The sequence below is a fragment of the Prionailurus bengalensis genome, chromosome C2 (assembly GCF_016509475.1).
Source record: "Prionailurus bengalensis isolate Pbe53 chromosome C2, Fcat_Pben_1.1_paternal_pri, whole genome shotgun sequence".
Classification (NCBI taxonomy): domain Eukaryota; kingdom Metazoa; phylum Chordata; class Mammalia; order Carnivora; family Felidae; genus Prionailurus; species Prionailurus bengalensis.
Genome location: NC_057350.1, coordinates 69,258,676 through 69,286,613, shown reverse-complemented (window position 1 = coordinate 69,286,613; position 27,938 = coordinate 69,258,676). Strand labels below are relative to the sequence as shown.

Genomic DNA, 27,938 nt, shown 5'->3' with positions numbered 1-27,938 from the left:
ACACAGATGAAATTAATTTTAACAATGTCTTTTGTTCCACCCAATGTATCTAGAATATCATATCAACAGGTAAGTAATACAAAAAAGCTTTCAAACTGTGATGTGAATTTTACACTTACAGCACATCTCAATGCAAACTAGCCACATTTCCAGCGTTCGTGGCCACCTGTGGCTGGTGACTGCCGTCATGGACAGCACCGCCCTGCAGTTCAACAGGCGTCTGTCCTTTGCCCTTTAGGCACCCTCTCCCTCTGCCTTTGGATAAACCAGGTTCTCTGGCTTCTCCCACCACACCGTGCTGTATCCATTCCAGCTGTAACCCATGCCTTCTCCCAAGCATCCTGAGAAAGAGCCACCTTCACTACCATCCCCTTCATCGCCCCTTATGACTTACTCCCTTACAGTCTGGACTCCTCTTCTACCTAATCTCTCTCAGAGGTCACCTTCGGGGCCCCTGACAACCTTTGATTCATCCTTATCTTTTCAGCCTCTCCCACAGCACCTGACTCTTGCTTGAATCTCCCCCTTCCATTTAGCTTTTATGACACTGTCTTACTCATTCCACTCACCCTAAAACCAGTCCCTCCCTAGACTTCCCTTCATGGATTAAGACCCAAAGCCCTTCCCTACCCCCTGGAGACTCACTCCTCCATGACGCCCTGCTTGGGACAGCCCAAACACTGCTCCCCCCTTTCCAGGGTGCCTAGCCTCCCTCAGGCTCTGGTCCTTCTCATCTGTGCCATTTGCCCAGCTCTCTTTTTGGCCTCTTTAGTTCTACCACCTTCCTCTTTGCCGCCCCCTTTCCAGCCATGAAATTAATATTCCCAAAGTGCAGCTCTGATCACATTTTCCTACTGAAAGCCTGCAGCATTAGAAGTTGTAATAACAGGGGAATATATACTTACGTTATAATGTTAAATGAAAAAAGTAGGCTACTATAAGTGGTAAGATCATAGCTGCATGAAAACAGACAAAAACCTGTGAGTAGATTAAAAAAGAGGAATAAACCACTTAACACTGGTTGTTGTTGGATAGAAATTGAAATTTTCTTTAATGAATGCACATATTATAAATGGAAATTTGAATACTTTTTAGTTTTGGAAACGCAGCCACTCAGAGTTTTAATGCTTCCCGGGTCATGTGCCACGTCCTTACCTGGTCATGGATAGCATATTCTTTGTGATCTATCTGTGAGCTTCACCTCATCTCTGGCCAGTTCCCTTGCTCGTTCTTTTCCAGTCAGCATTGACTTTCTGGAGTTCCCCAGGCACCCTTGCACCCTTCAAACTCCCTCCACCCCTTTATTCATGTGGTTTCTCCCACCTGGATGCCTGGGTTCTGCCCACACTGCAAGTTCCATCTCTAGACCCCTCTCCATAAAGTCTTCCTAATCCCACTGCCTAGAATGATTTCTTTTTCTGATTTGACTCTCTTTTCCCATTTGGCTTATACTGCCTGGCTTTGTAGGCATTTGAATTCTCATCTTATCTCCTCTATTAGCCAAGAAGTTCTTGCAGCCTGCCCTACTCACAGTAAAAGCATGTAGTTTTTTCTTTTTTAATATAAATTTATCATTTGTTTCTTTTAAGAGTAATACATACAATAAAAAAGTTGGGAAGTATTCAGTGGTCTAAAGAAAAAGGTCTTAAAAAACATTTACAATCCCACCATCACCTAGAGACATTCTACCACTGTTAACACGTATATATTTTTAGATTGAAATCATGTTGAATATGCAATTCCGTATTCTTTTTTTCCCCCACTTGACATTAGATTTTGAAAATTTCCCCATGATACTAAATCTTCTTCAAATAAAATATTTTAAAGGCCTTGACATATTTCAGGGTATTTGAAGCTCCATAATTTATTTAACTCTTCTCTAATTGTTCAACATTTAGCTGTTCCTCATTTAAAATTTTCTAATGATCCTTGCATATAAAGCCTTGCCCAGGCCATTGAGTTTCTGTGTAGCAGCAATTCCTGGGAAGGGACCCACTGTGGGTCAAAGAGTATAAACATTTTATTTTTTTATTGGAGTATCGTTGACACGGAACATTACATTAGTTTCAGGTGTACAAGATAGGGACTGGACAACTCTATACCATGCTGTCCTCACCACAAGTATAGCTACCATCTGTCACCATAAACATTACTATAATACCACTGACTGTACTCCTTATACTGTACCTTCTGTTCCTGTGACTTATTCATTCCATAGCAGGAAGTCTGTATCTCCCTCTCGCCTTCACCTCTTGTGCCCAACTTCCCCCCGCCACTTTCTGGCAACCGTCAGTTCTCTGTGTTTATGGGTCTGTTTCTGCTTTGTTTGTTTGTTCATTTGGTTTTTAGATTCTGCATTTAAGTGAAATCATATGGTATTTATCTCTGGCTGCCTTATTTCACGTAGCATTATACCCTCTACATCCACCCATGTTGTTGCAAATGGCAAGGTTTTGTCTTTTTCTATGGCTAATTTTCCAGTGTGTGTGTGTGTGTGTGTGTGTGTGTGTGTGTCTGTCTGTCTGTCTGTCTGTGTGTGTACCCATACACACACCCCTATGCATACTGTGTTTTCTTTATCCATTCATCTATCAGCGGACACTTGCGTTGCTTCCATATCTTGCCTATTGTAAATAATGCTGCAATACACATAGGGGCGTGTATGTCTTTTTGAATTAGTGTTTTTGTTTTCTTTGGATAAATACTCAGTCGTGGAATTACTGGATCATACGGTTTTTAATTTTGAGGCACCTCCATGCTGTTTTACATAGTGGCTGCACCAGTTTATATTCCCACCAACAGTGCACGAGGGTAGAGTATAAACCTTCATCCATATTGCTAAACTGCTTTCCAGAAGAGTGGTACCAATTCTTATCCCTGCTGATGGATGGAGCATATTTGTTCTGTTGCATTCTTGCTAATATTATTACCATGAAAAATCTTTGCTACTTTAATAGGCATATATTGTTTTCATTTATATTTCACTGTTTGCTAGTGAGGTTTCACATGTTTTCCACATCATGCATTTGTCAGTCATTTGTAGTTTTACTTCATTGAGTAGCTTGCTCATCTGTATTACTGAATTTTTCTGTTAAGTTCTACTTAATTCTTGTTCATTTAGAAAACACTTCATATATTAAGACTTTTCTCTCCTCTGGCGTATTTTTTTTGCAAACTGAGTGTTTGTGAAGCTAACTTGGAGTTGAAAATGCCTGACTCTATCACCAGACTTGCAGTCCTTGGGTGCAGGGGCCAGGTGGCCAGGGCTGAGCTTTCCCAGACCCCCAGCACGATGCTCTGCACTGGGTGCTCAGTGTTTGTTGAGTGAATTAAGAGGATATCCCATTCAAGTGAGTACTATTCTGTGAAAGCTGTTGTTTTTCTTTTGAATGTATATACAGAGTCTGGGGTCTTCCTAGGAATGAGTAACCAAGATGACAAAAATAAAGTATACAGTGTGGCCATTTCTCTCTACAGGTACAGCTATTCAAGTTAGATAGAATAAACTATCTCCCTTGTTATTGTCACCATTTGCTTTAAAATTTAAGGGAATCAGTGGCACCTGGGTGGCTCAGTCGGTTAGGCATCCGACTTCGGCTCAGGTCATGATCTCACGGTCCGTGAGTTCGAGCCCCGCGTTGGGCTCTGTGCTGACAGCTCAGAGCCTGGAGCCTGTTTCAGATTCCGTGTCTCCCTCTCTCTGACCCTCCCCCATTCATGCTGTCTCTCCCTGTCTCAAAAATAAATAAACATTAAAAAAAATTGTAAAAAAACATTTAAGGGAATCAAAGCCACAATGAGATACCCCCTTACTCCCACTGGATGGCTATCATCAAAAAGATGGATAAAAACAAGTGCTGGGGAGGGTGTGAGGAATCAGAGCCCTCACATACTTCTGGTTGGAGTAGAAAATGGTACTGCCACTTTGGAAAACAGTTGGACAGTTCCTCAAAATGTTAAGCATAGAGTTACCATGTGACCCAGCATCTCGGTCCATTCAGGCTGCCATAACTAAATACCACAAGCTGGGTGACTTAGGCAACAAACATGTATTTCTCACATTTCTAAACATTATCAAGTCCAAGTTCAAGGCACCAACAGATTCAGTGTCTGGTGAGAACCCACTTCTGCCTTGTAGATGGCTGTCTTCTCACTGTGTCCTCACATGGTGGAAGGGGAGTTAGAACTCCCCGAGATCTCTTTTATAAGGACACGAATCCCATTCACTAATCCCACCCTCATGACCTGATCGCCTCCCCAAAGCCCCACCTCCTAATGCCATCTCATTGGAGGTGAAGATTTTAACGTAGGAATTTGGGGGCGAGGGGACACAAACATTCATTCCAAAACATCTAGCAATTCCACTCCTAGGTATATACCCAAGAGAACTGAAAACATACATCTGTGCAAGAGCTTTGCACATGAACATTCATAGCGACACAACCGACCCAACCCATATGTCCATAACTCATGGATAAGTAAAATGTAGCATAGCCATACTACGGAATATTATTTGGCCATGAAAGACTGAAGAACTGATACATGCCACAACAGAGATGGATCTTGAAAGTATTATGCTGAGTGACAATAGCTAGACAAGAAAATAGCTAGACAATAACTAGCTATTATGAGATTCTGTTTATATGAAATGTCCAGCACAGGCAAATCCATCGAGACAGAAAGTAAATTAGTAGTTGACAGGAGCTTGGGGGTGGGGGTGCAGATGGGAAATAAGCAGTGATTAATGGGCGTGGGATTTCTTTTTGAGATGTTGAAATGCTCTGGAATTAGTGGTGAAGGTTGCACAACCTTGAACATACACTAAAAACTACTGAATTATATACTTTCAAAGGGTGAATTTTATGGTATAAAAATTATATCTCAATGAAAAAGTAATTAAGGGAAACTGTGCTAGAAACAGGCGTGGCCTCCCCAAGGCACAGTGTGGGCCTTTCTCACCCACAGAGGAGGTTCCTTGGAAAGAGCTTTGGAGGCGGTGGCCGGGAGCAGGTCCCTAATCAGCACCATTTTATGTGACCAGGATCTATGAGGAAGGCCTGGGGCACCTAGGATGAGAGTGAAAGAAAGTCGAGTGTCTCTTTATTAAATAGAATAAAGCAAAAATGGACCTAAATTAGGTTGGGATAAATAACAGCTTAGTACAGTAGAACAGGATGAGCTCTGCACTTGGAATGAGAATCTGTGGTTTAGCTCGGCTGCTGCCGTGCTGGGTAGTGCAGACAGGACTCCTTGCCTCGAGCCTTGGTGTCCTCATTAGCAAAAGAGGGGTGATACCACCTGGCTTGCTTATCCTGGAAGGATGTGATGAAGATGCAGTGAAATAGTACGTGCACAAAGTGTTTTAATGTTGTAAATGTCATTCCTAGATAATGGTCTTTCTTCACATTTTGGTCTATCTCGTCTTTCTTGAAAATGTGTTAAGCAGATGTTAATTATCGATTTGTTAATATTTCATGCCCTGCTTTTAGTAACAGTGATATTGTACTAAGTAAACATTATACTTTTAAAAAACTTTTTAATGTTTACTTATTTTTGAGAGAGAGCACAAGCAGGAGAGGGGCAGAGAGAGAGGGAGACACAGAATCTAAAGCAGGCTCCAGGCTCTGAGCTGTCAGCACAGAGCCTGATGTGGGGCTTGAACCCACAAGTTGTGAGATCATGACCTGAGCCGAAGTCAGATACTTAACCGACTGAGCCACCCAGGCACCCCAGCATTATACTTTTAAAGTCATATTATAGGTTGGTGTTTCCCAGAGACAGTAGCCCGTATGATTGAAGTAGGAGATGAGAAGGGAGATGTGCCTTGTAGTGAGGCTTGTAGAGCCCTAATGCCAGCACAGAGATTGAGGCTTTGTCTTACTGGTAATAGGGAGTCATGGCAGGCTTTTGAGCAGGAGGCGCCATGGTGTAAAGGTAGATGGGGCTCTCTGAGATAGTGCATTTCAGAGCAGGAGAAAATGATAAGTCCTGAGCCACTAGACTCTCTCTGGACGGAGAAGGGGGTGGGGGCTGCCTTCTGGGCAGGACCCTATGGGAATGAAGACAGCAGAGAGTCTGGTCCTTTTAGCTCAGAGCCACTGAGATAGACAAGCTACCTCCACAAAAGAAGACCTCATCACAAAAGCCCCCAAGCAGAGGTAATGCGGCTTTGCTCACCAAAAAAGCATACAGCAGTCTTTGTAGGGAACAAATTTCTAAGAGGTGTCACTATGATTTTTTAAAAAGTTAAAAATATGTAATATTGTTAAAAAGCCATTTAACACCTCATTGAGCATGGTGCAGTATACACGGAACTGTGCTGATAGGACTTCCAAGAGTATATAATTTAAGATGATCCTTCCTTGATTTATTGTATTTTATATCATAATAGGATTCCACCGAGGTCCCCTGAGCTTCCCAGCACCACCGTGTAGAACAAATGAAATCTGGGGCAGGCGGAAGGGGCTCTTGTCAGTCTTGTCAGCTCCTTTGATTTTGGGCTCATTTGGTTGCTAGTTTTGTGTGGTTGCAAATAGAAAAAAGGGCTAGAACAGGAGGGGCTATGCCTGTCCTTGGGGCTGGGGTCCCAAAAGAGGACCTTTTTTCCCTTCCTAATACCTAGAGCAGTGGAGAGCTGGTCCTCGGCCCCCAGGGGCCCAGAGTGGGTCTGGCTCCTTGCAGCCAGATGGGTGGATTTGGAAAATCAAATCCCAGCTTTGGCTCGCACTTAATTGAGAAGATTTCAGACTTCAATGTGAAGAGAAAGCACTGTGGTCTGTGCAGGAACCACAGAGGGTGGAGGATGATCTGGAAGCAGTAGGGTGGAGTAGGTGCTGAGACCCTGCCAAGGGGGAGGGGGTTGTCAGAGCTGGGGGAGGGCAGGTTTGAAAAGCCTCCCTCATTGGATTGCCAGGTAAATATGGATACCTGGTTACATTTGAATTTCAGATAAATAATTTTTTAGTGTAAGTATGTTCCAAATATTGCATGGGACATACTCATACTAAATTTTTTTTTTATTTTTTATTTGAAATTTCATATTTAACTGAACATCTCGTTAGTTCACCCCATCACCAAATCTGGTTCCTTGGGGTGTTCTGATCCTTACCTCTGCCACTGCCGCCAACAGCAGATACACCCTGAGAACCGTGGTGCAAGAGGCAAGCTGACTTGTCCAGAACAGAAGCCATGCAAAGTAACAAATTGCCAGGGGTTCGTCTCCAACTCATTTCCTTCACTTCTGTTCACTCCCCATTCCTCTTTGTCTTGCGCCTGCCCCAGGATTGGCGAGTAGCAAGCCTATGGCAGCGGATCCAGGGAGCCTCCTGAAAAGTCAGAGAGGCGGTGATGTTTGCAGCGCTGAAGGTCTGCTGCGGGGAGTTCTGTCAGCCTCCGCGAGGAGGCGCTGCGCAAACCACGGAGCGCTGTAACTTCACCCTGGGCCAAATCAAACCTGCAGCCTGCAGCCTGCAGCCAGCAAAGAGATTGGATTTCTGAAAGTGCTGGGGTTTTAGAAATACCGCCACCACTGCCGCCAGCATTGTAAATATTCATAGGCAACTCCCCTGGGTTTCCACGCAGAGACTAGAATTCCAAACATTCCCCTCCCCCGGGGTTTCTCCTGGTGTGGTCCTGAGACCACCTGGACCCAAACCATCTGCTGGGCTTGTTTTAAAAGCAGATGCTGAGGCGAATCCCAGGGCTGAGGTTTGCTGTATTGTCAGGTCCCCTCGTTACTCTGCCTGCTGTAGGTGCACACACACACACAAACACTCGAGTGTACACATGTTCTGTGTGGTTAGATACATCCCTCGAGGTCCACGCAAGGGAAACCAACAAACCCTTAATTAGGCCTTGCTTCCCTGCTGTTGTGAATGATACCTGTTCCTATTTACTAATCAACTCTTTTACATAAGGACAGGGTTTATACTTTTACTGTGTCTGCAAGGGGCTCAATAATTGAAAATTGTTTTTAGTGGAGAAGAGAGCCAGTCAGCATTTGGACCCTTGTGCTCAAGGTGTGAGATCAGGTTTAAGCTACAAACTCCTTCCTAGAAGAAGGCTTTAAGCAGAATTCCATTAGATTTTACTATGTCTCCTCTCCATTCATAACATTAGTGTCTGCACAGGAGCATTAGCACCTGTGAGAACTGGGGAGCAGATTTCTGCTTTTTTGGTGAGTGGTGTATGTGTGTGTAACAGACATCGATCTCTTTTTCACTCTCAGGTGAAATTGCCACAGTCATCCTTCCCAATGACTTTGCTCAAGACCCCTGACCCACACCCCAGCACCCTGTAACTGCTCACCCTGTTTTGTGTTTAGTGAATGAGAGAGAGAAACACTGAGACACACTAAGCTGAGCAAAGCCATTTGGACCCCTATTGGGTTACTGGGCATCATTTTACCTGGATTTGCACCGTCTGTGGCTACTGGCCTTCTGGCTGCAGGAGGAGTCAGATTACAGCAGGAGAGACCAGGAGGATTAGTACTGAGATGCTCCAGCGGCCAGTTGATAATTACCTTCGGGGTCATGTCCCGAAATAGACTCTGGCCCCTCTTTCTCGCCTGAGAGAGGGAAGGCTGCTCTTTCTCTGTTTGGCTGGCTTTCCCATTCTTTTTTTTTAGTCCCTCCTGCATCTTACTCCTGTTATTTTTTAAGTATAATTTACAAGCAGTAGAATTCACCCCTTCTGGTATACAGTTGTGTGGGTTTGACAAAGGCATACAGATGTGTAACCACCAACACAATCAAGATCTGGAACCGTTCCATCCCCCAGAAGGATTTCCTCCTGCTGCCCCTTTTAGTCATCCTCTCCCTCCAGCCCCTGGCAACCACTGGTCTGTTTTCAGTCCCTACAGTTTTGCCTTTTCTAGAATGCCATGTAACTGACCTTTTGAGTGTGGCTTCTTTCACTCAGCATAATGTATTTGAGACTCATCGACGTTGTGTGTTATCACTAAATCGCTCCATTTTATAGATGAATAATACTCCATAAACATTCCTGCACAGGTCTCTTTGTGAACAAAACTTTTCATTTCATTTGGGCAAATACCTAGGAGTGGGGTTGTTGGTCATATGGCAAGTATGTGTTTAACTTCATGAGAAATGCCAACTCTTGTTAATTTTATAGAGAGAGTACGAGTGGGGGAGAGGGGCAGAGAGAGAAAGAGGGAGAGAGAGAATCTTAGGCAGGCTCCATGCTCTGCACAGAGCCCATGACCCTGAACAGAAATCAGGAGTTGGATGCTCAACCAGCTGAGTCACCCATGCACCCCTACCACTTTTTATTTCTAATAGCAAGGTCTGAGAACGCAGTTGCCCTGCTTTCTTACCAGTGCCAGTGTGGCAATTCTTTCTCCTTTTCCTTTTCCTTCTTAAATTTAATTTTAGCCATTCTAATAGTGCTTAGTAGTATCTCATTGTTGTTTTTTTTTAATTTGCGTTTCCCTAATGGGTAATGATTTTGAGCATCTTTCTGTGTGCTCATTTGCCATCTTTATATCTTATTTTGTGAATTGTCTATTCAGATCTTTTGCTCTTTTAAAAAGTGGGTCGTTTTCTGCTTGTTGACTTTGAGAGTTCTTTATGAATTCTGGGTACAAATCTTCTTATCAGACATGTGATTTACAAATAAGTTCTCCCAGTCTGTGACTTGTCTTTTCATTATCTTAACAGTGTGTTTTGAAGACCAGTGTTTTTTGGATGACATCTAATTTTTTAATTTATCATTTCATGTCTTTTATGGATCATGATTTTGCTGTTGCATCTGAGAAATCTTCACCTAACCTGAAGTCCTGTGTTTTCTTGTAGAAATTTAACAGTTTCAGATTTGCATTTGAGCCTGTGAACCATTTTGAGTAAATTTTTATGTATTTTGTGAGGTTTGAGTTAGGCCTATGGACAGCCAATTGTTCTGGCACCATTTGTTGAAAAGATTGTCCTTTCTTTATTTAGTCGCTTTTATATATTTGTAAAAAATAAAAGTATGATATATGATTTGCAGATATTTTCTTCCATTTGGTGCGTTGTCTTTTTAGTTTCTTGATGGTGCCTTTTAAAGAGCAAAAGGTTTTAATTTTGACAAAGTGTAATTGATCTTTTTAAAATTTTTGTCATCTGTGCTTTTGGTGTCATGACTAAGAAATCATTGTCTAATCCCAGGTCATGAGGATTTACTCTTATGTTTTCTTCTGAGTTTTATAGCTATAGCTCTTACATTGAGGTCTCTGATCCACTTTGAGTTAATTTTGTATATGGTGTGAGGTAGGGGATCCAACTTCATTATTTTTCATATGGATATCAAGTTACCCTAGCATCATTTACTGAAAGGAGTAGTTTTCCCCCACTGAACTGTCTTGATACCTTGTCAAATATCAACTAACCATAAATGTAAGGGTTTATTTATAGACTCCCAATTTTATTCCACTGAACTGTATTTCTGTCCTTATGCCAGTATTGCACTACCTTAATTACTGCAGCTTTATAGTAAGTCTTGCTATTGAGTAGTGGGAGTCTTCCAACTAGAACATCTTTCTCAAAATTATTCTGGCTATTCTAGTTGCTTTGCTTTTCCATATAAATTATCAACTCAGCTTGTTAATTTGTTAATATCTAAAAAAAAATCTTGCTTGGATGTTGATTATGAATGTGTTGCAGCTATACATCATTTTGGGGAGAATTGACATCTGAATAATATTGAATTTTCCAACATGTGAAACATCGTATATCTCTCCATTTATTCAGGTCTTTTTGATTTCTTTCATCAGTGTTTTATAGTTTTCAGTGAACAGGTTTGCATCTTTTTGTTAGGTTAATCCATAAATATTTCATAGATTTGGTGATATTTAAATGGTACTTTAAAAGATTCCATGTCTGATTGTTTATTGCTTGCATATAGAAATGCAGTTGCTTTTTTTTTTAAATTAATTTTTTCTTTTGTAAATGAAAGATAAGCGATGCATGGGTTTAGCAAATTATCACAACTGGGTTAAGTCTTGTCTCTGCCTTATCCCAGTTGTGTATATGTGTGTTAATAGACTGAGTCATTGACTGACTTTATTATGGAGGAAATATTTGTCAAGTATTGCAGTTGCTTTTTATATATTGATCTGGTATCCTGTGATCTTTGTATCTTTATATTTTTAAACTTGCTTATTAATTCTGGTAGAATTTGGGGGAGATTTTCATGACACAATCATGTCATCTGCAAATATAGACAGTTTTATTTCTTCCTTTCCAATCTGTATGCCTTTTTCCTGTCTTTTTCCTGTCTTATTGCATCGTCTAGAACCTCCAGTACAATGCTGAATAAGAGTGATGAAAGGACATTGTCTTGCTTTGTTCCTGGTCTTAGCAGGAAACATTCAGTCTTTCACTATTAAGTATGATGTTAACTATACATTTTTGCATATGCCATTGACCAGATTGAGGACTGTCCCTTCCATTCCTAATTTTTTAAAAAATGATTATTTATTTTTGAGAGAGAGAGAGAGAGAGAGACAGAGTATGAGTGGAGGGGTTGCAGAGAGAGACAGACAGAATCGGAAGCAGGCTCCAGGCTCTGAGCTGTTAGAACAGAGCCCAACATGGGGCTCAAACTTAAGAACCATGAGATCATGACCTGGGCTGAAGTTGAATACTTAACTGAATGAGTCACCCAGGCATCCAAATTTTTCTTTTTTTTTTTCTTTTTTTTAATGTTTATTTATTTTTGAGAGAGAGTGTGTGTGAGAGAGAGAGAGAGCACGAGTGGGGAGGGGCAGAGAGGGAAACACAGAATCTGAAGCAAGCTCCAGACTCCCGAGTTGTCAGCACAGAGCCTGACATGGGGCTTGAACCCATGAACTGTGAGATCATGACCTGAGCCAAAGTTGGACACTTAACTGAGTGAGCCACCCAGGTGCTCTGAGTTTTTCTTTCTTAATCGTTCACTGATGTTGAATTTTTTCCATATATTTTTTCAGCAACTATATGTTTTTTTCTATTTAGTCTGTTAATATGGTGAATTACATTGATTTTTCTTTTCTTTTGTTTTTTAATGTTTATTTTTGAGACACAGCACAAACGGGGGAGGGGCAGGGAGGCGGATAGAGGATCTGAAGCAGCCTCTTAGCTGACATTAGCGAGCCCGAACTCACGAACTGCGAGATCATGACCTGAGCCGAAGTCGGGTGCTCAACCAATTGAGCTACCCAGGTAACCCTACACTGATTTTTCAAAGTTGAACCAGCCTTCCATTCCTGGGATAAACCGCACTTGGCCATGTGGCATTATTATGATACAATTTCCTGTCTGAGGGCGGCTCCTCATCTTCTCCTTCCCAGTTTTTCCTTTCTCCTGTTTTTAGTCGTCTGGTACCTTCCTTTCCTTTCAAAAAGGAGCATGCTGGAGAATGTTCTAGTTAGGGAAGAACATGCTCCAGCATTCCCTGAAGATTGTGCCTTCAGCCTTCATCTCCTCATTTCATTCTTTTTCCTTATCTCTTTCTCAGTGGTCCCAGTGACTTCCTAGAGGTATGTCTTCAGGGTTTTCCTTCAGAGTCACTTGCATTGGTTACTACTGTAGGCCACAGTCTATTTCTTCCTGAACCTTATCCCCCTGGTCTTAGGGGCTCCTCCTTCTGAGTCAGCTCTGCTTTGCCTGGCCCCCAGCCTCATATAAATCTTTGGGCTTCTGTGGCAGCCTCCTGACCTGTCTCCCACTCCCTGCATTACTTTTACCCTTGATGAGTCGTCATCTTTTTTTTTTTTTTTAAGTTTGAGAGAGAGAGCATGTGTGTGGGAGGAGCAGAGAGAGAAAGAGGGAGAGAGAGAATCCGAGCAGGCCCCGCACTTCAGCCCATGAACTGTGAGATCATGACCTGAGCCAAAGCCAAGAGTCACACACTCAACCGACCGAGCCACCCAGGCGCCCCCAGTTGTCTTCTTGAAGCTGTGTGCTCATGCTGCTGTTGTTTCCTTCATTAGTCCTTCATGCTCCTATTTTGTAAGGATTGTGCTAGGCCTCTCAGCCTGACATTCAGATGCCCCTTCAGTCTGGCTCTGGTCTGCCTTTCCAGCTCTATCTTCTCTCTGTGGACTTCTCTTCAGGATCAGAAAGCCTGGATTATTTATTCAAGGATCCTGAGTACCTCACAAACATGAGTTTAGTGGATACTCTTTCCAGGGATGTCCTTTCCCATGCCTGCGAGACTCACCAATTATGCCTCCAACCCCAGGCCCAGTGTGCCCTCCTCTGCCCTCCTGCCCCCCATGCTCCCCTCGTCTCCCTCTTGCTTAGTGTGAGGCAGTTTCTGTTTCCTATCACTGGTTCTTTGTCAGTCTTGACCACTTATCTCTTCACCTGGATTGTAAGCTTCTGTAGAGCAGGGGTTTTCTTTCCTTGTGATAAGTAGGCTGTGTTTTTCTCTGCCATGTTTTTACATGAAATGACAATGGTAGGATTCTGAGGTGGATGGGTTTGGGATGGGGCTTGGGGGAGTTGTGAGTCAACATAAGAGTTGGTGGAGCTGGTAATCTGAGTTTGCCCTTTCCCTGAAGGCACATCCAGGAAGCATCTGGAAGATATCCAGGAGGTGGTTGAGGGGAGCTTATAATGTCCTTCAGCCAGGAAACCAGAATTTATTGTGTAGCCAAGGAGAGAGCAGGACTTTGAGACAGGAAAGAGAGTCTCTTTCTGTTCATGGATTGGGACAGTCACAATAAAGGATGTCTCCAGGGAAACATGGCACCACATCCCGCATGAGCCCACATGGCCTCCAGGCCTAAGCTGGCTGAGGACCCCGGGTAGAGGTCAGAGTACCTCAGAGCTGGGGTGGGGAAAGCCTTCAGGTGGAATGCAAACCTGAGTCAAGGACAGGAATTCTAGGATCCAGTGGACAAAGAAGACTCTGGAAGAAGAGTGTGGAGGGCTGTCTGCCAGGTCACCGCCAGGCAGCTGAAGTCCCAGAGGGCTTCTGGAACTATAACGGAAGGTTCGAGGGCCAATTAGGGTTACCCCTTCTGTAGTTGAGACTAAGAATTAAGTTTTTCAAGGGAGGGATGGAGTCCTAGAAGCCTGAGCATCTTTTCATGGCTTCTGTCCTGTGTGGCCTAAGGCCAGGGCAGGACCAGGATTAGTTTACCTAGATATCCCAGGAGCTGTACCTACCAAGAAAAAATTTGTCTCAGCAGCACCATTGCCAGGATCTGAAATGTGCTGTGAAACTTGCTTTCGTGGGGTGTGTAGTGTTGTGTTTTGCTTTCCCTTCACTTTTCAGTAAATATTCCTTTCCAAAGAATTCCAACCTTGTCTCTGTGACCTGAGGGGCAGTAGTATTTTTCCACACACATACCTCAGTCAGCACGGAGAAGGGCATTAGTGAGGAGCAGAGGGTGATGGTGGATGCTCTCCAGCTGGTATGGTGGAGTTGTCAGAGGGCTGTGGTGCTGGTGCAGAGAAGGAATGGAAGCCGAGGAAGAGGAGATGAGACCAGCTATTGCCACTGATCCCTACTGGCTGGGGACCTTATCCGTCTCTCATTTCCCAGGGGATTTAGCACAGTGCTGGGTATCTCATGGGTAGCCAGCAAGTGCGTGCTTCATCACAGTTGATCCCTGGGGAATAATAAGCTAATATAAAAATAATAATAAGCTAAGGATTCTCTGCCAAAGGGTAGCCCTTTGTCCTGCCCTGGACTTTATCGCACTTTCAAAAAAAGAAATCTCACAATGCTTATGGAACCTTCCTTGCAATGCCCCTGCCACCTCCCACAATACACAGCTCCATCACAGCATCACCAGTATCCCCAAACTTTTCAGCGCTGGGGCTATGGACACGTTCAGTATGATTATTCAGAGACTTGGTTCCTTAGGGCCATAACCTGTCACAGGCCAGCCAAGTTTTGGCCTTTGAGGAAGTCAGAGAGCCTGACCTATTATGCTTGGCTACTCCCTGTGGTCAGCCATGGGTGGGTGTCCTTGGCATTGGTTTGCTCACAGGTAGGTGGTTTTTGCTAATGTGGAGGCTGGGGGCCCTATGCTTGGGGGCCGGAGGGTCAGGGTTGGGACTCCAGTGACTGGTTGGAGCTCCAGGCCTGAGCTCGGTGTCTTCATCTCTCCCTCTGCAGCTTGTCTCCAATGTCCTCATTTTCTCCTGCACCAACATCGTGGGTGTCTGCACCCACTACCCGGCTGAGGTCTCTCAGAGACAGGCCTTCCAGGAAACCCGGGAGTGCATCCAGGCACGGCTCCACTCACAACGGGAGAACCAGCAACAGGTGAGTAGGGCCCTCTTGTCCTTTCGTGGCTACAGGGAGCACAGGCCCAGGACCTGCCTTAGCCCAGCTGCCCACCACCCCCCCCAGCTCAGCTCCTTGTAGCTGCCCTGCCCTGTCTTCCAGGCAGGGACCCAGCCAGAGGGGAATGTTTTCCCTGGAGGGAGCCTAGCATTTCTGGCTCTGTGGGCATGCTCTAGGGAGACTTTGGAGAAAGAGCTCTACCCCAGCCCTTGCCCACTGCCTCCTCAGTGTTCCCCTGTGGACTGCAAAGAAGCCAGGCTGCCCAGGCCCTGGGCACAGAAAAGCACCCTCCACCTGTCCCCAGTGCTGATGAGGTGAAGGAGCGTCTGCATCCGCATTCCCACCTGGGATTCAGGTGCTCCCCCATGAGAGAGGAGAGAAGGGAGAGCTGTCAACCCCTGGGACACCCTCGCCAGGCACGTCCTCTGTGCTGAGTTCTGGGGTTTGGTTGGTTCAGAGAAAGGATGATGGTTGTCTCACCCTAAACCTCATCCTCAGAGAACTTTTGGGAGGGAAGTAAGCCACTCACGTGGGCCAGAGACTTGCAGGACTTTTCCGAGTGAGCACTGGGGCAGGGTGTCCTGCCCCTTTGTGCTCTCTTGGGTAAGGGCAGGGCAAGGACTGAGGGCTGGTCAGTGTTCCCCTACTGGCTGCCTGGCATCCTGTTTGGGGTTCAGGACCATTGTGTCATCTCCTGCGTGTGAACCAGATGAGGTCTGGGGACCCGGGGCCACAATGGAGCTGAATAGCTCTCAGGCAGGAGCTCCAGAGATGGGACCATGTGACCCCAGGGGAGCGTGTGGGCAGGTCAGCAGGGTGACGGGGGCCCCCACTAGACTTGTACCAGTTGTAGTTGTTAGAGATAAGGTTACTCCAAAGCAGGTTCTCCTCTCTTCTTATGTTTGTGCCTACCCAGCAAGCTGAATGGAGTCCTGCTGCCTTCGAGCTTGGGGATAAGGGAGACAAAGGCCTAGACAGCGGTAGTCCCCTGCACCCTCCTCGCTGGCACAGAGCGTGTGCTGTGGACATCCCAAGTGCCCTTTGACCACAGTGTGAGAGGGTCTCTGACTCCATATGGATGCATCCTGAGGAGTTAATGGCACGGGCTGGCCATATCTGGATGGCTGAGCAAGGGGGTGACGCTCTGGCACCATTCCTCCCCGCCCCCGCGAGTCGCTGCCTATCCCTGCTTCCTGTCCAGCCCTGCCGCTGTGGCCGTTGTGTCCTGCCAGGTCCCCAGCTCATGCTGTCCAGTCGGCGGCCTGGCTTGCCCCAGGCATTCTTTTGGCCCTGTCTGAACTCCTGGTCCAGCTCTTGAATGAGACCCATGCTCAGCAGTGTCCCTGAGTCCTCCCACTGTCTTTGTCTGACACGCTTGCTGCACTTCTGCAACCTACTGGAGGCCCCTCCGCTCCTCAACGGCCCCCTCTCTCATCCCAGTTCCAGGCTCTGGCATCTCTTGCCAGAGATCCGTCCCTTTTTGTGTTAGGGAGTGTCCCTTCTCACTCCTGGACCTTGTCCCTTCTCCAGTAAAAAGAACATTTTATAGCTCATCACCGTTTACTTGCACTAGCCCTGGACAGGCTGGACATTCCAGCAAATCCACAGGGATTTGGGAGAGAAAATCTATTTGCTTTACCATGTTCTGAGCCAAGATACCAGGGAGGAGAGGCGTACTTACTGGGGGCGGGTACTCCTCACCCAGCCAGAGCCTTGTGGCTCTTGGGCCTTCCCCCGCCCTTGGGTCCTTGGGAACACTCCTCGGTGCCACCTGATAATGGGACTCAGAACTGTTCCCCAACGCCCCCCCCCCACCTTCCTGACCCTCAGCCCAGAAGTGGTTATAGTTGTAGGAAGATCTTTCATGGATATAAACTGTATGTAGCACACTTTCTCCCAGCTGTCTTGGATTTCCACAGAATTGCTCTTTATTTTGTTTTTGTCACCAGTAACCATTTACTGAGAGTTCAGTAAATAGGAGGTGGCCTTCAGTGGCCATGTCCACTGATGCTCAGGGAGACCAAGCTAACCCACAGAGAGCACCCTCGCTAGATTAACAGTGTTTTCCAGGCCGCATGCAGGCCGTCAGCTGTGGAGCTGAGCACAACACAGCCCCATCCTCGGGGTATCTCATTGCTACAGGGAGACCCTGTTAACAAATCACCAAAACCCCGAGTGATCAGGGATTCTGCAGGAAGGCCCTGGGTGGTGAGGGGGTGCTGCTGCCAGAGCCAGGAAGGGGGGAAGCCTGAAGGAGGGCTACCAGCCATATGTGAGGATGGTGAGTCTAGCTGAGGAGATTGTGTGCAAAGGCAAGAAAACACCACCAACAGCTCGGGAAGCTTCCCGTGGTTCTCTGTGTTTGGAGCAGAGCACAGATTTCAATGCAGGGCGTGCTGGGAGCATGCAATGAGATACCCCCGAGGATGCTGCTGCGTCGTGCTCAGCTCCACAGCTGAGGGCCTGGGAGGAGGACGCAGAAGGGAGGCCAAGTCCAGACCCTATTGGGGCCCCACATGACCCTCCCCTCCACTGTGTGGCCCTGGCCCCTCTCCCTGCTTCTCTCCCACCTCCTCTCTCAGTTTGTCAGCATGATTTCCCCTCTCTTCTGGGTTACTCTCCCCTGTGTAGAAATGGAGCACTTCCAACCTTCTCCTTCTGGTCCCCGCGAAGCCTTCTCTGGCCACCCCATTCTCCCCAGCCCAGGTCAGGTACCCCTGCTCAGTGCCGCAGAGTACCCCACACCCCCATGAGACTGGGAGCTTTGTGAAGGAGGAACCTTGCCTGTCTCACTCACAGTTACAACTCCTGGCGCCCAGCATGATAGGTGCTCAGTAAATATTTGATGACTAATTGAATGAATCTCATTTAATGCTCTCAACAACCTCATCCCTATTTATAGATGAGGAACCTGAGGCTCAGAGAGGTTCAGTAATTTGCACGAGGTCACAGGGAGTCTCAGGTGACATCCAGGATGCCAGGGGGCTCAGTACTACAGGTTCACCAGGAGGGCTCTTCCCCAAGTATGTGCACAGAAAAACCAGGAGGTTGCCCAGGGAGACAGGATTCAACTAGCCCTGGGGGCATGACTCTAGCCCCACCCCCACACAGGTGTTAGCTCCGTGGATTTCAGGTGACCTGAGAGGTTTTCTAGGACTTTGCAGGTGGGGACCCAGGCAAGTGGAAGGAGCTATGACAAAAGCATGTGCTTCCCTCCCCAGGAGCGGCTCCTGCTGTCTGTCCTGCCCCGTCATGTTGCCATGGAGATGAAAGCAGACATCAATGCCAAGCAGGAGGATATGATGTTCCATAAGATTTACATCCAGAAACATGACAACGTGAGGTAGGAATGAGGCTGGGGGGTGAGGCTGGGGTGGAAGGACTGATCCCCCAGGGAGACAACATCCCTACCTCCTCCCCTTCAAGGGAGCACAGCCCAACAGGGTGGTCTGTGGCTTTGGGGTGTGTGTTGTCTGGGGCGCCCTGGCCGCACCATACCCCTACAGGTTGGAGGTGAAGCTGCAGGGAGAAGATATAGAAGGAAGGAGGAGAAAGGAGAAAGCAATAACACCAGCTGTTGGGGAAATTCCTAGCCTAACAAGGGAGACAGAAAGCAGACTTAGGACCCACATAGCCCCATCATCGTCTCAACCTTCATCACCATCTAGCAGCTTCCATGCCTTCTAAGCCAGTGTATGTCAGGCGCTGAACCAGCCATTACCCATCTATTGCTAATCATCCTGACCATGCAGCAAGGTGGGGACCCTTATCCGCATCCCTCGTTTAGAGACTTAGCTTGGAATGGCTAAGACCCTCACCCAGGGTCGCTCAGCGAGGAGTGGCAAAGCTGAGGTACACCTAGGTTGGCCTGCCCCAAAGCCCATGCCCCTTTTACTGCACATTTGCTGCTTCTCTAGACAGAAGCTGCCGGCAGCAGAGACGTGCAAACAGATGTAGACTAATAGAGTGCAAAATCTGCTTATGAGTTCCATGGGGACATGAAGCGATACAGTGGCCTTCATCCAGCATGGCTTCCTGGAGAGCCCAGTAATCCTCCCATATGCCCAGAAAAGGAGCTACTGTGTTTGCCTTTGAGAGAGTTACTTTCTCCCTGGGCAGGTTTTCCTTGGCCCCACAAGTCTTCCAAGGCTGGTGTAGAGGGAACCTTTTGAGGCTTGGGCTGAGTTTTCATAAAGGGATTAAATGGGATAGTATGAATTACTGTGCATGCACACACACACACACACACACACACAAATATACGTCCTTTCAAGGTGAGGTTGATGGCCACGGGGGCGGGGCAGGCACTGTGTTTTCCTGTAGAAATTGTCAGAAGTTCAGGCAGAATTGTCCAGTTCCCAAGTGTGCCCTGGAATCTAAGACCGTTGTTCCTGCCCACGCGTCCTGTATCCATCTTCCAAAACAGGCTCAAAACCTTTGGGAGAAAAAGGTACCGGAACAACACTTTTGTCCCCATTTTGGGGGTACCCCAATCCCCCTGAAGCCCACCCATGCTCCGCTGTCAGGCAGGGAAAGCATAGACAGCAGCAGGAAGAAGGCTGCCTATGGCCGAGTCCCCCCATGTCTGCTCAGGAGGTGTCCCAAAGCTCAGAGAGAGAAGTGGGACCCAGGACTTGGTAGGTCGTGCTGACATACTGTTTTCCCACTTCTTCTCACACCCATCTCTGACCCATAAGGTGGAATAATTGGTAACAACAGTAGTTAAACTTGTATAGTGCCTTCTTTAACTCACACACTGGTCAATGCTTCACTATATTCACGGAGTCCTCACAATATAAGAGGTTGGTGCTATTATTATCTCCATTTTATAGGAAACTGAGGCACAGAGATTAATTTGTCTAAGATCGCAGGTCTGGTTAATTAGGACACCTGTCTCCAGAAAGCTTTTTGGTATCAGAGTTCTTACCTAGCCTGACTAGGGGTTTTTTATATGCTTAGGAGAAAGGAGTGTGTATGAGGGTTTGTGGGAAGGAGTCAGGGAGCCCCCAAGCCAAGGGGAAACTCAGAGGAGAGAGAGGAAGGAGGTTTGGCTTCTAGCGTGTGTGTGTGTGTGTGTGTGTGTGTGTGTGTGTGTGTGTGTGTGTACCCACCATGGGCCTTTCCTGTGTGATTGAAACCCCTGAGATCTGGGGACTCTATGACATGGAAAGAAAGAGCCTTCCCTATTAGAACAAATCCCAGAAGCCCAAATCAGGTTGGGAAGGAGTAACCTGCCTAGTGATTCTAGCACATATAAAGCCCTGAGCTCCCTGTTTCTGGGATTTTCTCTCTTGATCCTGTCTTCACCATCTCACTGGCCCTGGCGTCCTTCCAAACACAGCTTGGACAAAAGGTGCTTTCTTTGACTGTTCTCAGTGTGGCAGTGCTTTCGGCAGATTCCACTCAAATATAAGGTAGAACACGAAGGGAATGAGGAAAATTTAGTGCTCAGAAACAGTTTGGCATTGAAGGCATAGATTCTCTGCCCAGCACCTTGCCCACTCATCTCCTCCTCTCAGTGGCTTTGGGCCCCTATCCCTCCAGCAAGGGGGTTTGGTCAGAGGGGCTGACTCACGCCTCTTCCACCACCACAAAGAGTGGCCCACCCCTGGGGTGACATCTCCCTCACCCTTCCACTCCCACAGAGGCTTGACTTTGGATGGGTAAAAGACTAGTACTCTAGGGACGCCTCTGTGGCTCGGTCGGTTGAGTGTCCAGCTTTGGTTCAGGTCATGATCTCACAGCTTGTGAGCTCAAGGCCCGCATCAGGCTCACTGCTGTCAGTGCAGAGCCCATTTCAGGTCCTCTGTCCCCTCTCCCTCTGCCCCTCCCCCACTCTCACATGTGTATACACTCTCTTTCTCTCTCTCAAAAATAAGTAAACATTGAAATAAAAAAAGAATAGTACTCTAATCACAAAGTGGCTGGAGCATCAGTGTCCATGTGGCAAGAATCAGACCTGCAGCCACAACGAGGGTATTTCTGTTTTAGGACGTGCAGAGGATCAATGACAGCAAGCAGGAAAGAGATAAAAGGAGAGAAAAATCAAGATGCTGCCCTTTTTATAGGGACAGACATAATTCTGACTCTGAAATTGCCAGGCTAGTTGTGGCTGGTACACATCCGAGGCCAGCCACAAGCAATCATATGCAAATACCTCGCGGGAGCCCTGTTTCTTGTTCCATTAGCAACCCTGGCTGCAGCTCTTGATGGAAACACATTGCACGCTTGGTCTGTCTTTTGGGTTGAACCTTTGACTCAGATTGGGGGTTGAGTAGTAGGTGGAGGGGTGACATCATAGTGTAGAAGGGCACTTTGGGGCTGGGCTCATGGCACAGTGATTAGGCGTGGGGTCAGGCAGCCCTGCGAGTCACCCGAGCTCTGCTGTTCGTGGCCATGTGACCAGGGCAAGTTATAGGTACTGATGCTGTGAACGTCAGTCTCCTCATCTACATGATAGGGCAGGAAGAATACTTACCTCGTAGGGTTGTGAAAAGCAAATGAAATCGTGTGAGGAAAGCACTTAGTGCAGCGTCTGGCACAGGACATGTGTTCAGTAATTGGGAACAGCTATTATTGTTGGTACTGCTATTATGATTATTATCGCGCTCCTATCAACAAAGAAAGGCCTGGGGATTCTCTAGCTGGAGAGTGGAGGGGTGAGGAGTCACGCTTGTCAATTCTCTGCGGAGTGGTAATATTTAGAGAGGGTGATGACGTGCTGCCCTCTAGCCCCTCCGAGAGCAAGGCCACAAGAAAAATAAATCAACCCTGCGGTGTGACAGGCTGGGCCTGGATCTACGGAAGGGGAAGAGACTAATGGGTGGGGAGAGTTTAGCCTGGGCAGGAAGGGGTGACAACAGGCCCCCACCGCTCTCTGTGGCCTCACCCTTTCCTGGCCCCCAACACAAAAGTCGCTCCTGGGATTGCCAGGAGGCTGTCAGGTGCTTTGGTGCTGGCTATGCATTGAGGTGGACCAGAGGCCAAGGACCCTTGGAGACCCCTTCCCTGGAGCCCCCAGCCTCTCCCGTCTTTCATGTGGTGACGGATGGAGATGTGTTAACCCCTCTAGCTGGACTGGTCGGTGGGGCTGGGGCCCTTGCTGGGTGTCAGACCTGTGGCTTGAGAGCCCTCCTCACTGTCCTCTCCCCAGATGCCTGCCTCTCCTACAGCCAGCAGAGGGGGGCTGTGCCATCCTGGGCCTCCAGCACATGCCAGCAGAGACAGCCCTGGGCTGGGGGGGTCCCAGTGCTCTGCCTTGGAGGAGAGACAGTGAGGGTGGAGGAAGGGGCCAGCCCTAGAAGCTCACGGCAGGGGAAGGCACATCCCCGTGGGTCGCAGTAAGTGTACAGATGTTGTCAGAGCTCATGTGCCACCAGGTTGCCCTCGCCAAGAGGTCACCGTTGTGAAGCAAGATGAGTGTCTGTGTTGAGCAGCCTGGGTCACACCCTGCTCTGCCACTTAATAGCTGTGGGAACTTGGATGAGTCACCTAACCTGAGCCTCAATTTCCGCATCTGTAAAGGGGAATAGTGGTGTCCCCTCACTCATTCATTCAGTGGATGTTTTCCTCTGCTTCCATGGGTGGAGACCACCAACTGCACTCACAGACCTTAGCTATGAGGCAGGGATTGCAGTGGGAACTTAGAGGGACCCCCTCTCTGATATTGGCAGGCTCACTTTCCTTTCAGGAAGACATGCACTACACAATGGATTAATTAGTAATGTGGGAACGTATCACATGAGGAATGCGGGTAGAGCTTTGCATTCTTGAAGGCTATCGATGTTACAAAACTTACTGCTCAATTATTCTGTCATGATAGAAGCCACAAAGGAACAGAGCCTGTAAGATGGGGCCCTAAGACTCACTCCTTATGGGGGTGTCCCTGGCCAGGCCCCCCACCCAGGCAGTAGCTATAGACTGTTCCTCCTATGGAGGTGAAGCAGGCTACCAGGCAAGAGTCAAGGTCAGGTGACCAATACCCCAAATGTTTCAGGAGCCAGGGAGCACCTGAAGAATTCTGAAGGGCACTGAAGGATTCCCTACTTCCATTAAGGGTCGCTATTGAATGAGGACAGCTCCATGCCTGAATGACCTGTCCTTATGTTGGAGCCCTTAGGTTTTAAAGGTTGTAGATGATGGGAGGAACACAGAGCATTCCAGACTGCCTTCTGTGCCAACTCCTCCCCGGGGCACTGGTCCTCAGCCGAGGTAACACACTCCTCACCTGGCCTCGTCTGTTTGGACCTTGGGAGGGGTCCTGGATGAAGTGTGGGGGTCTTGGCTCATTGGCTCGAATCACAGCCTCATTCTCACGGGCCTGGCCGGAAGAGCTGCTAACCCAGGGGTGAAATTGAGGTAATGCCAATCCCTGCACAGCAGGGTTGTGTGTGTTGGGGGGGTGGTGTGGGGAAGGCTGCCCTCTTCTCACTCACTTCCCCTCCTTTCCCTTCTCCCCTCAGGCTCTCCTGAACCTCCCCCTTTTAAGGTTATCATCTCCTCTCCCGTCTCCTTCAAGGACTTGGCTGCGTTCCCCAGGTCGTTCTGGTGTCTGGCTCAGCTGCAGCATGGCTGTGAATTGTAATGGCCTCACGACAACGTCCGTGATGCTCAGATACCTGTGGGTGGATTGTGCACCCTGTGGGCAGAGAGGGAAAATGTTTACCTCCAGTCATATTCCCGGCATCCGACCACATGAGGGATGGTTCTGTAAACACCTGGCGTTCCTGTCTCCAACGTGATATTAAGAAAAGTATTCTGAGCTCTACGTTATACCAGTTACAGACAGAGGTGGCCTTTATATTATTATCTCATTCATTCCACATTTATTGTGCTGCCACTCTTTGCCAGGCGTGACTAAGAGTAGACAGAAAAGATACCACGCTTGCCCCTCAGGGAGTATCTGGGCCTCACCAGTGAGGCCGGGCCGAGCCCAGTGCCATGAGGACAGCAGCCTCAGAATGCAGCTGGCCCCATGGAGGAAGCCACTGGGGCTGGGTCTTATCTCTTTAATTAACTAACTAAATAATTAATTATTTTACTTGTGGTAAAATATACATAGTATAAAACTGACCATTTTAACCATTCACGTTGTGGTACAAACCACCACCACTATCCATCTCCAGAACTTTTTTTCATCTTGCAAAACTGAAACTCTGTACCTGTTAACAGCTCCCCATACCTCCCTCACCTGGCCCCTGACAAACACCATTCTACTTTCTGCCTATTAATTTGGCTTCTGTGGGTACCTTATTTAAGTGGGATCATAGAGTATCTGTTCTTCTGTGACAGGCTTATGTCACTCAGCATAGCGTATTCAAGGTTCATGCATGTTGTAGCATGTGTCAGACTTTCCATTCTTTTTTGTTTTAATTTTTTAATGTTTATTTTATTTTTGAGAGAAAGAGTGCAAGCAAGGGAGGGGCAGAGAGAGAGGGAAACACACAATCTGAAGCAGGCGCCAGGCTCTGAGCTGTCAGCACAGAGCCTGACACGGTGCTTGAACCCACAGAACATGAGATCATGACCTGAGCCCAAGTCGGACACTTAACTGACTGAGCCACCAGGCACCCCAGATTCTCCATCCTTTTTAAGGCTAAATGATATTCCATTGCATGTAGGTGCCACATTTTGTTTATCCATTCATTTGTTGATGGACACTTGGGTTGCTTCAACCTTTTGGCTGTTGTGAATAATGGTGCTATGGGTGTGCAAATACCTTCTTGAGTCCCTGCTTTCAGTTCTTTTGGGTATATATCTAGAAGTGAAATTTCTGTATCATATGGCATGTAATCCCATTTTTAATTTTTTTTTGAGAGAGAGAGCGAGCACAAGTTGGGGAGGGCCAGAGGGAAAGGGGTAAGGAGAAGGGGGGAGAGAGAGAGAATGAGAGAATATGAGAATATGAATCTTAAGCAGGCTCCATGCCCAGCTTGGAGCCTGACAAGGGGCTAGATCTCACAGCTGTGAGATCATGACCTGAGCCCAAATGAAGAGCCGGACCCTTAGCTCACAGAGCCACCCAGGTGTCCCCTATTTTTAATTTTTTTAAATAAGTCCATACTGTTTTCCATAGTGGTTCACCCTCTGACCTTTCCACCAGCAGTGTATAAGGGCTCTAGTCTCGTCACTTCCTCGCATGGAATTGGGTCTCACAAGAGGCCTAAGTTTGTCCTTGGACACAGAATGGGGATCAGTGGGCAAAGGAGCCAGTGGCCAGCAAGGACTTATTATTTTAGCTCTTTGGACTCAAAATTGGGGGCCCTGGGGTAGGTAGGAAGGGAGATAAGTTAGGCTGAAGAAGCACTAACCTGTTGAATGTGTCAGGCTATGTCTGTGAAATTCTGATTCTTGTAAGAAATCAGAGCAAGAAAGATATCAGGGAAGATATCATGAAGACGGAAGGGTTAGAATGAGATCCTAGAAAAATATGATTTGTTTTCAACCTCTTTTATTATATGAGGATGTATGTTCTTTGTAGACAAATTAGGAATCAACAATATAAGAAGACAATAGAAAGCACCACATTCTCATCACTGAGAGGTCACTGACTACTGCTCGGTCTTGGTGCAGTCCCCTCCCCCTCATGGGCTTCTCTTTTGAGATACATTTCCCCAGCTCTTGCAAGGCTTTGTGAACACAAAGTCCATTGTCTGGGTGGTGGCTGTAGGATTTGGTGGGCAGAAACAAGATCAAGGGCTCAGGGGATGGAATGGGGTCTGCAGGGGATCCTGAGGCTGGCAACATGGATTCCAGGGTGTAGATCGACCCCAGACCCTCTGGAACCAATCCTGATAGTCAGGCCAGTCTTGGGGCCCTTCCAGGTTCTGAAGGAAGGGGTCCATTTCCGTGAGAGTGGAGAAGGCATGGCTGTCCCCGGGTGGATTGCCCTGCTGGTGGAGTCTGTGCAGATATCCGTTGTGTTCAGCATTCTCTCATTGGCCTTCCCCCTCTGCCTCTCCCAGCCTGTCCCTCAGATAGGGCATGGTCCACATACCCCGCTCTAATTGTTTTTGCACCACCCCTTGGAAAATGCCCAGTCACCTGGCATCCATTCTCAGCCAGATATTGATATGACCACACAACACTGACCGTGCTGCTCACCTAATGCTTGTGAGTGACCCATCACTCCTCTTCTATCTTACAAGGGGTGTGGACCTGAGAGGCTCCCCAGGTTGTATGGCTTGAAGCAAGTGGGAGGCATGCTGCAGCAAGTGGGACCCCTGGCCTGTGGCTGGGCCTTCTCAGGCTACGCTGCTGGGGCCCATACAGCACTTCTTGCCCTGCTTCCCTAAGACCTTTAGCCCCCGCTGGGCCCAACATCCTGGGATTTGGGCTGAGACCTGGCCATACCCCCTTCCTGCCCCTACCCGATGACCTTTCCTGGGCCCAATTCAACAGACGGTTTGCCTCTAGCATCTCTTGAGCCCCCTCTGCACGCAGGGCCGAGGACTGCAGATCAGAGCAGCAGGTCCTGGGCATGGCCTCCCGCCCAGACCACCACGAGAACTCGGCATCTAGGCATCCCACGCGCTCCCTGGAGTGGCTTCTGTTCGGGAGCGGGGTCAGACTCCAACATCTTCATCAGGCCACAGCACCTGTTGGTGCAAGAGGGAGCAACGGTGAGGAAATGTGCTTACCCACAAATACGTGTGGAAAAGCTGAGCCGAGCTGCGACGGAACACTGAAGGACCTATTGTGGTAATTGGGCTGAAGTGCCTGCCTGCTCTTGCCTCTGGAGTAGGAGGCGGGCAACCATGAGTGATGGATGGCAGGCAATTAGGGAGGAGTGCATTGCCAGGGCCGGCCGACCCTGCTTCCACGTGCCCACCGCCAGGGCCTGATTGCGTTGCCGAGATGAGCTCTCAAGTGGGAGCTGATCAATGAACGAACACCGGACTGCAGGTCTGGGCCTGGCATGGCTGTACAATGGCCCTGAGGATTACCAAGGAGCACATCAGGAAACCTCGGCCAGGAGAAGTCTGCAGTTGGGTCAACCTCAAAAACAGAGGAGCTTCCAGAGTGACAGCCGCTGAGTAGAAGCCTCCCCCAAGGCAGCAGAGGAGGGTGACTTTGCCTTTGACAGGAGGTGGGGGGAACGTGGAGGTGGCAGAATTTCCATAAATGTTCAGAGCTGGGACCTCAGAGACCCTGTCCAAACCTCTGCACAAGTGAGGAGCCTGCTCTGAGCCTCTCCTCTCCAGCAGGCTGGCTCACCACCCACTCGTCAGCCAGCCAGCAACCTACCTTCTCTGACTCCTCAGTGTCTGTTGAAAGCCCCAGGCGGCGGCGGCAGTGGGGGTGGGGGGGGGCCACAAAGAGTAGATCCCAGCAGTCTGGAGGGAGGCTCTGGCTTTCTCAGCCACCTGCAGGCCCCTCACACACTGGCGTGGTCGATGTTGTTTCCGACACCTCCTGGCATTAACCAGGAAGCTGCTCATGGCCTCTGCAACCATTCTACCATTTATCCCGTGGATGTCGTTGTGGTGTCTGCTGATGCCAGGCCCTGGGCTCCACAGGCTCCTGTCTCAGGCAACCTGCTTGGGATCCCAAGAGGCCCCATGGGGTCGAAGGAAGAACTGTTGGAATTGCTGGCCTTGCCTCTTGCTTGCTTTCAAACTGTGCATATTCTCTTCCATTCAACAAACCTATATTAGGCA

At 47.8% G+C, this 27,938-nt stretch overlaps 1 protein-coding gene across 1 annotated transcript in view; it reads left to right on the top strand.

Annotated features, from left to right (window-relative positions):
- The window catches only part of ADCY5 (adenylate cyclase 5), a 147,700-nt gene that overhangs the window by 72,463 nt on the left and 47,299 nt on the right, over positions 1–27,938 (top strand). Inside the window, exons 2-3 of the mRNA XM_043594336.1 lie at positions 15,109–15,258; positions 18,501–18,622. Of these exons, the coding sequence (XP_043450271.1) occupies positions 15,109–15,258; positions 18,501–18,622 (272 nt within the window). The remainder of the gene's footprint in view (positions 1–15,108; positions 15,259–18,500; positions 18,623–27,938) is intronic.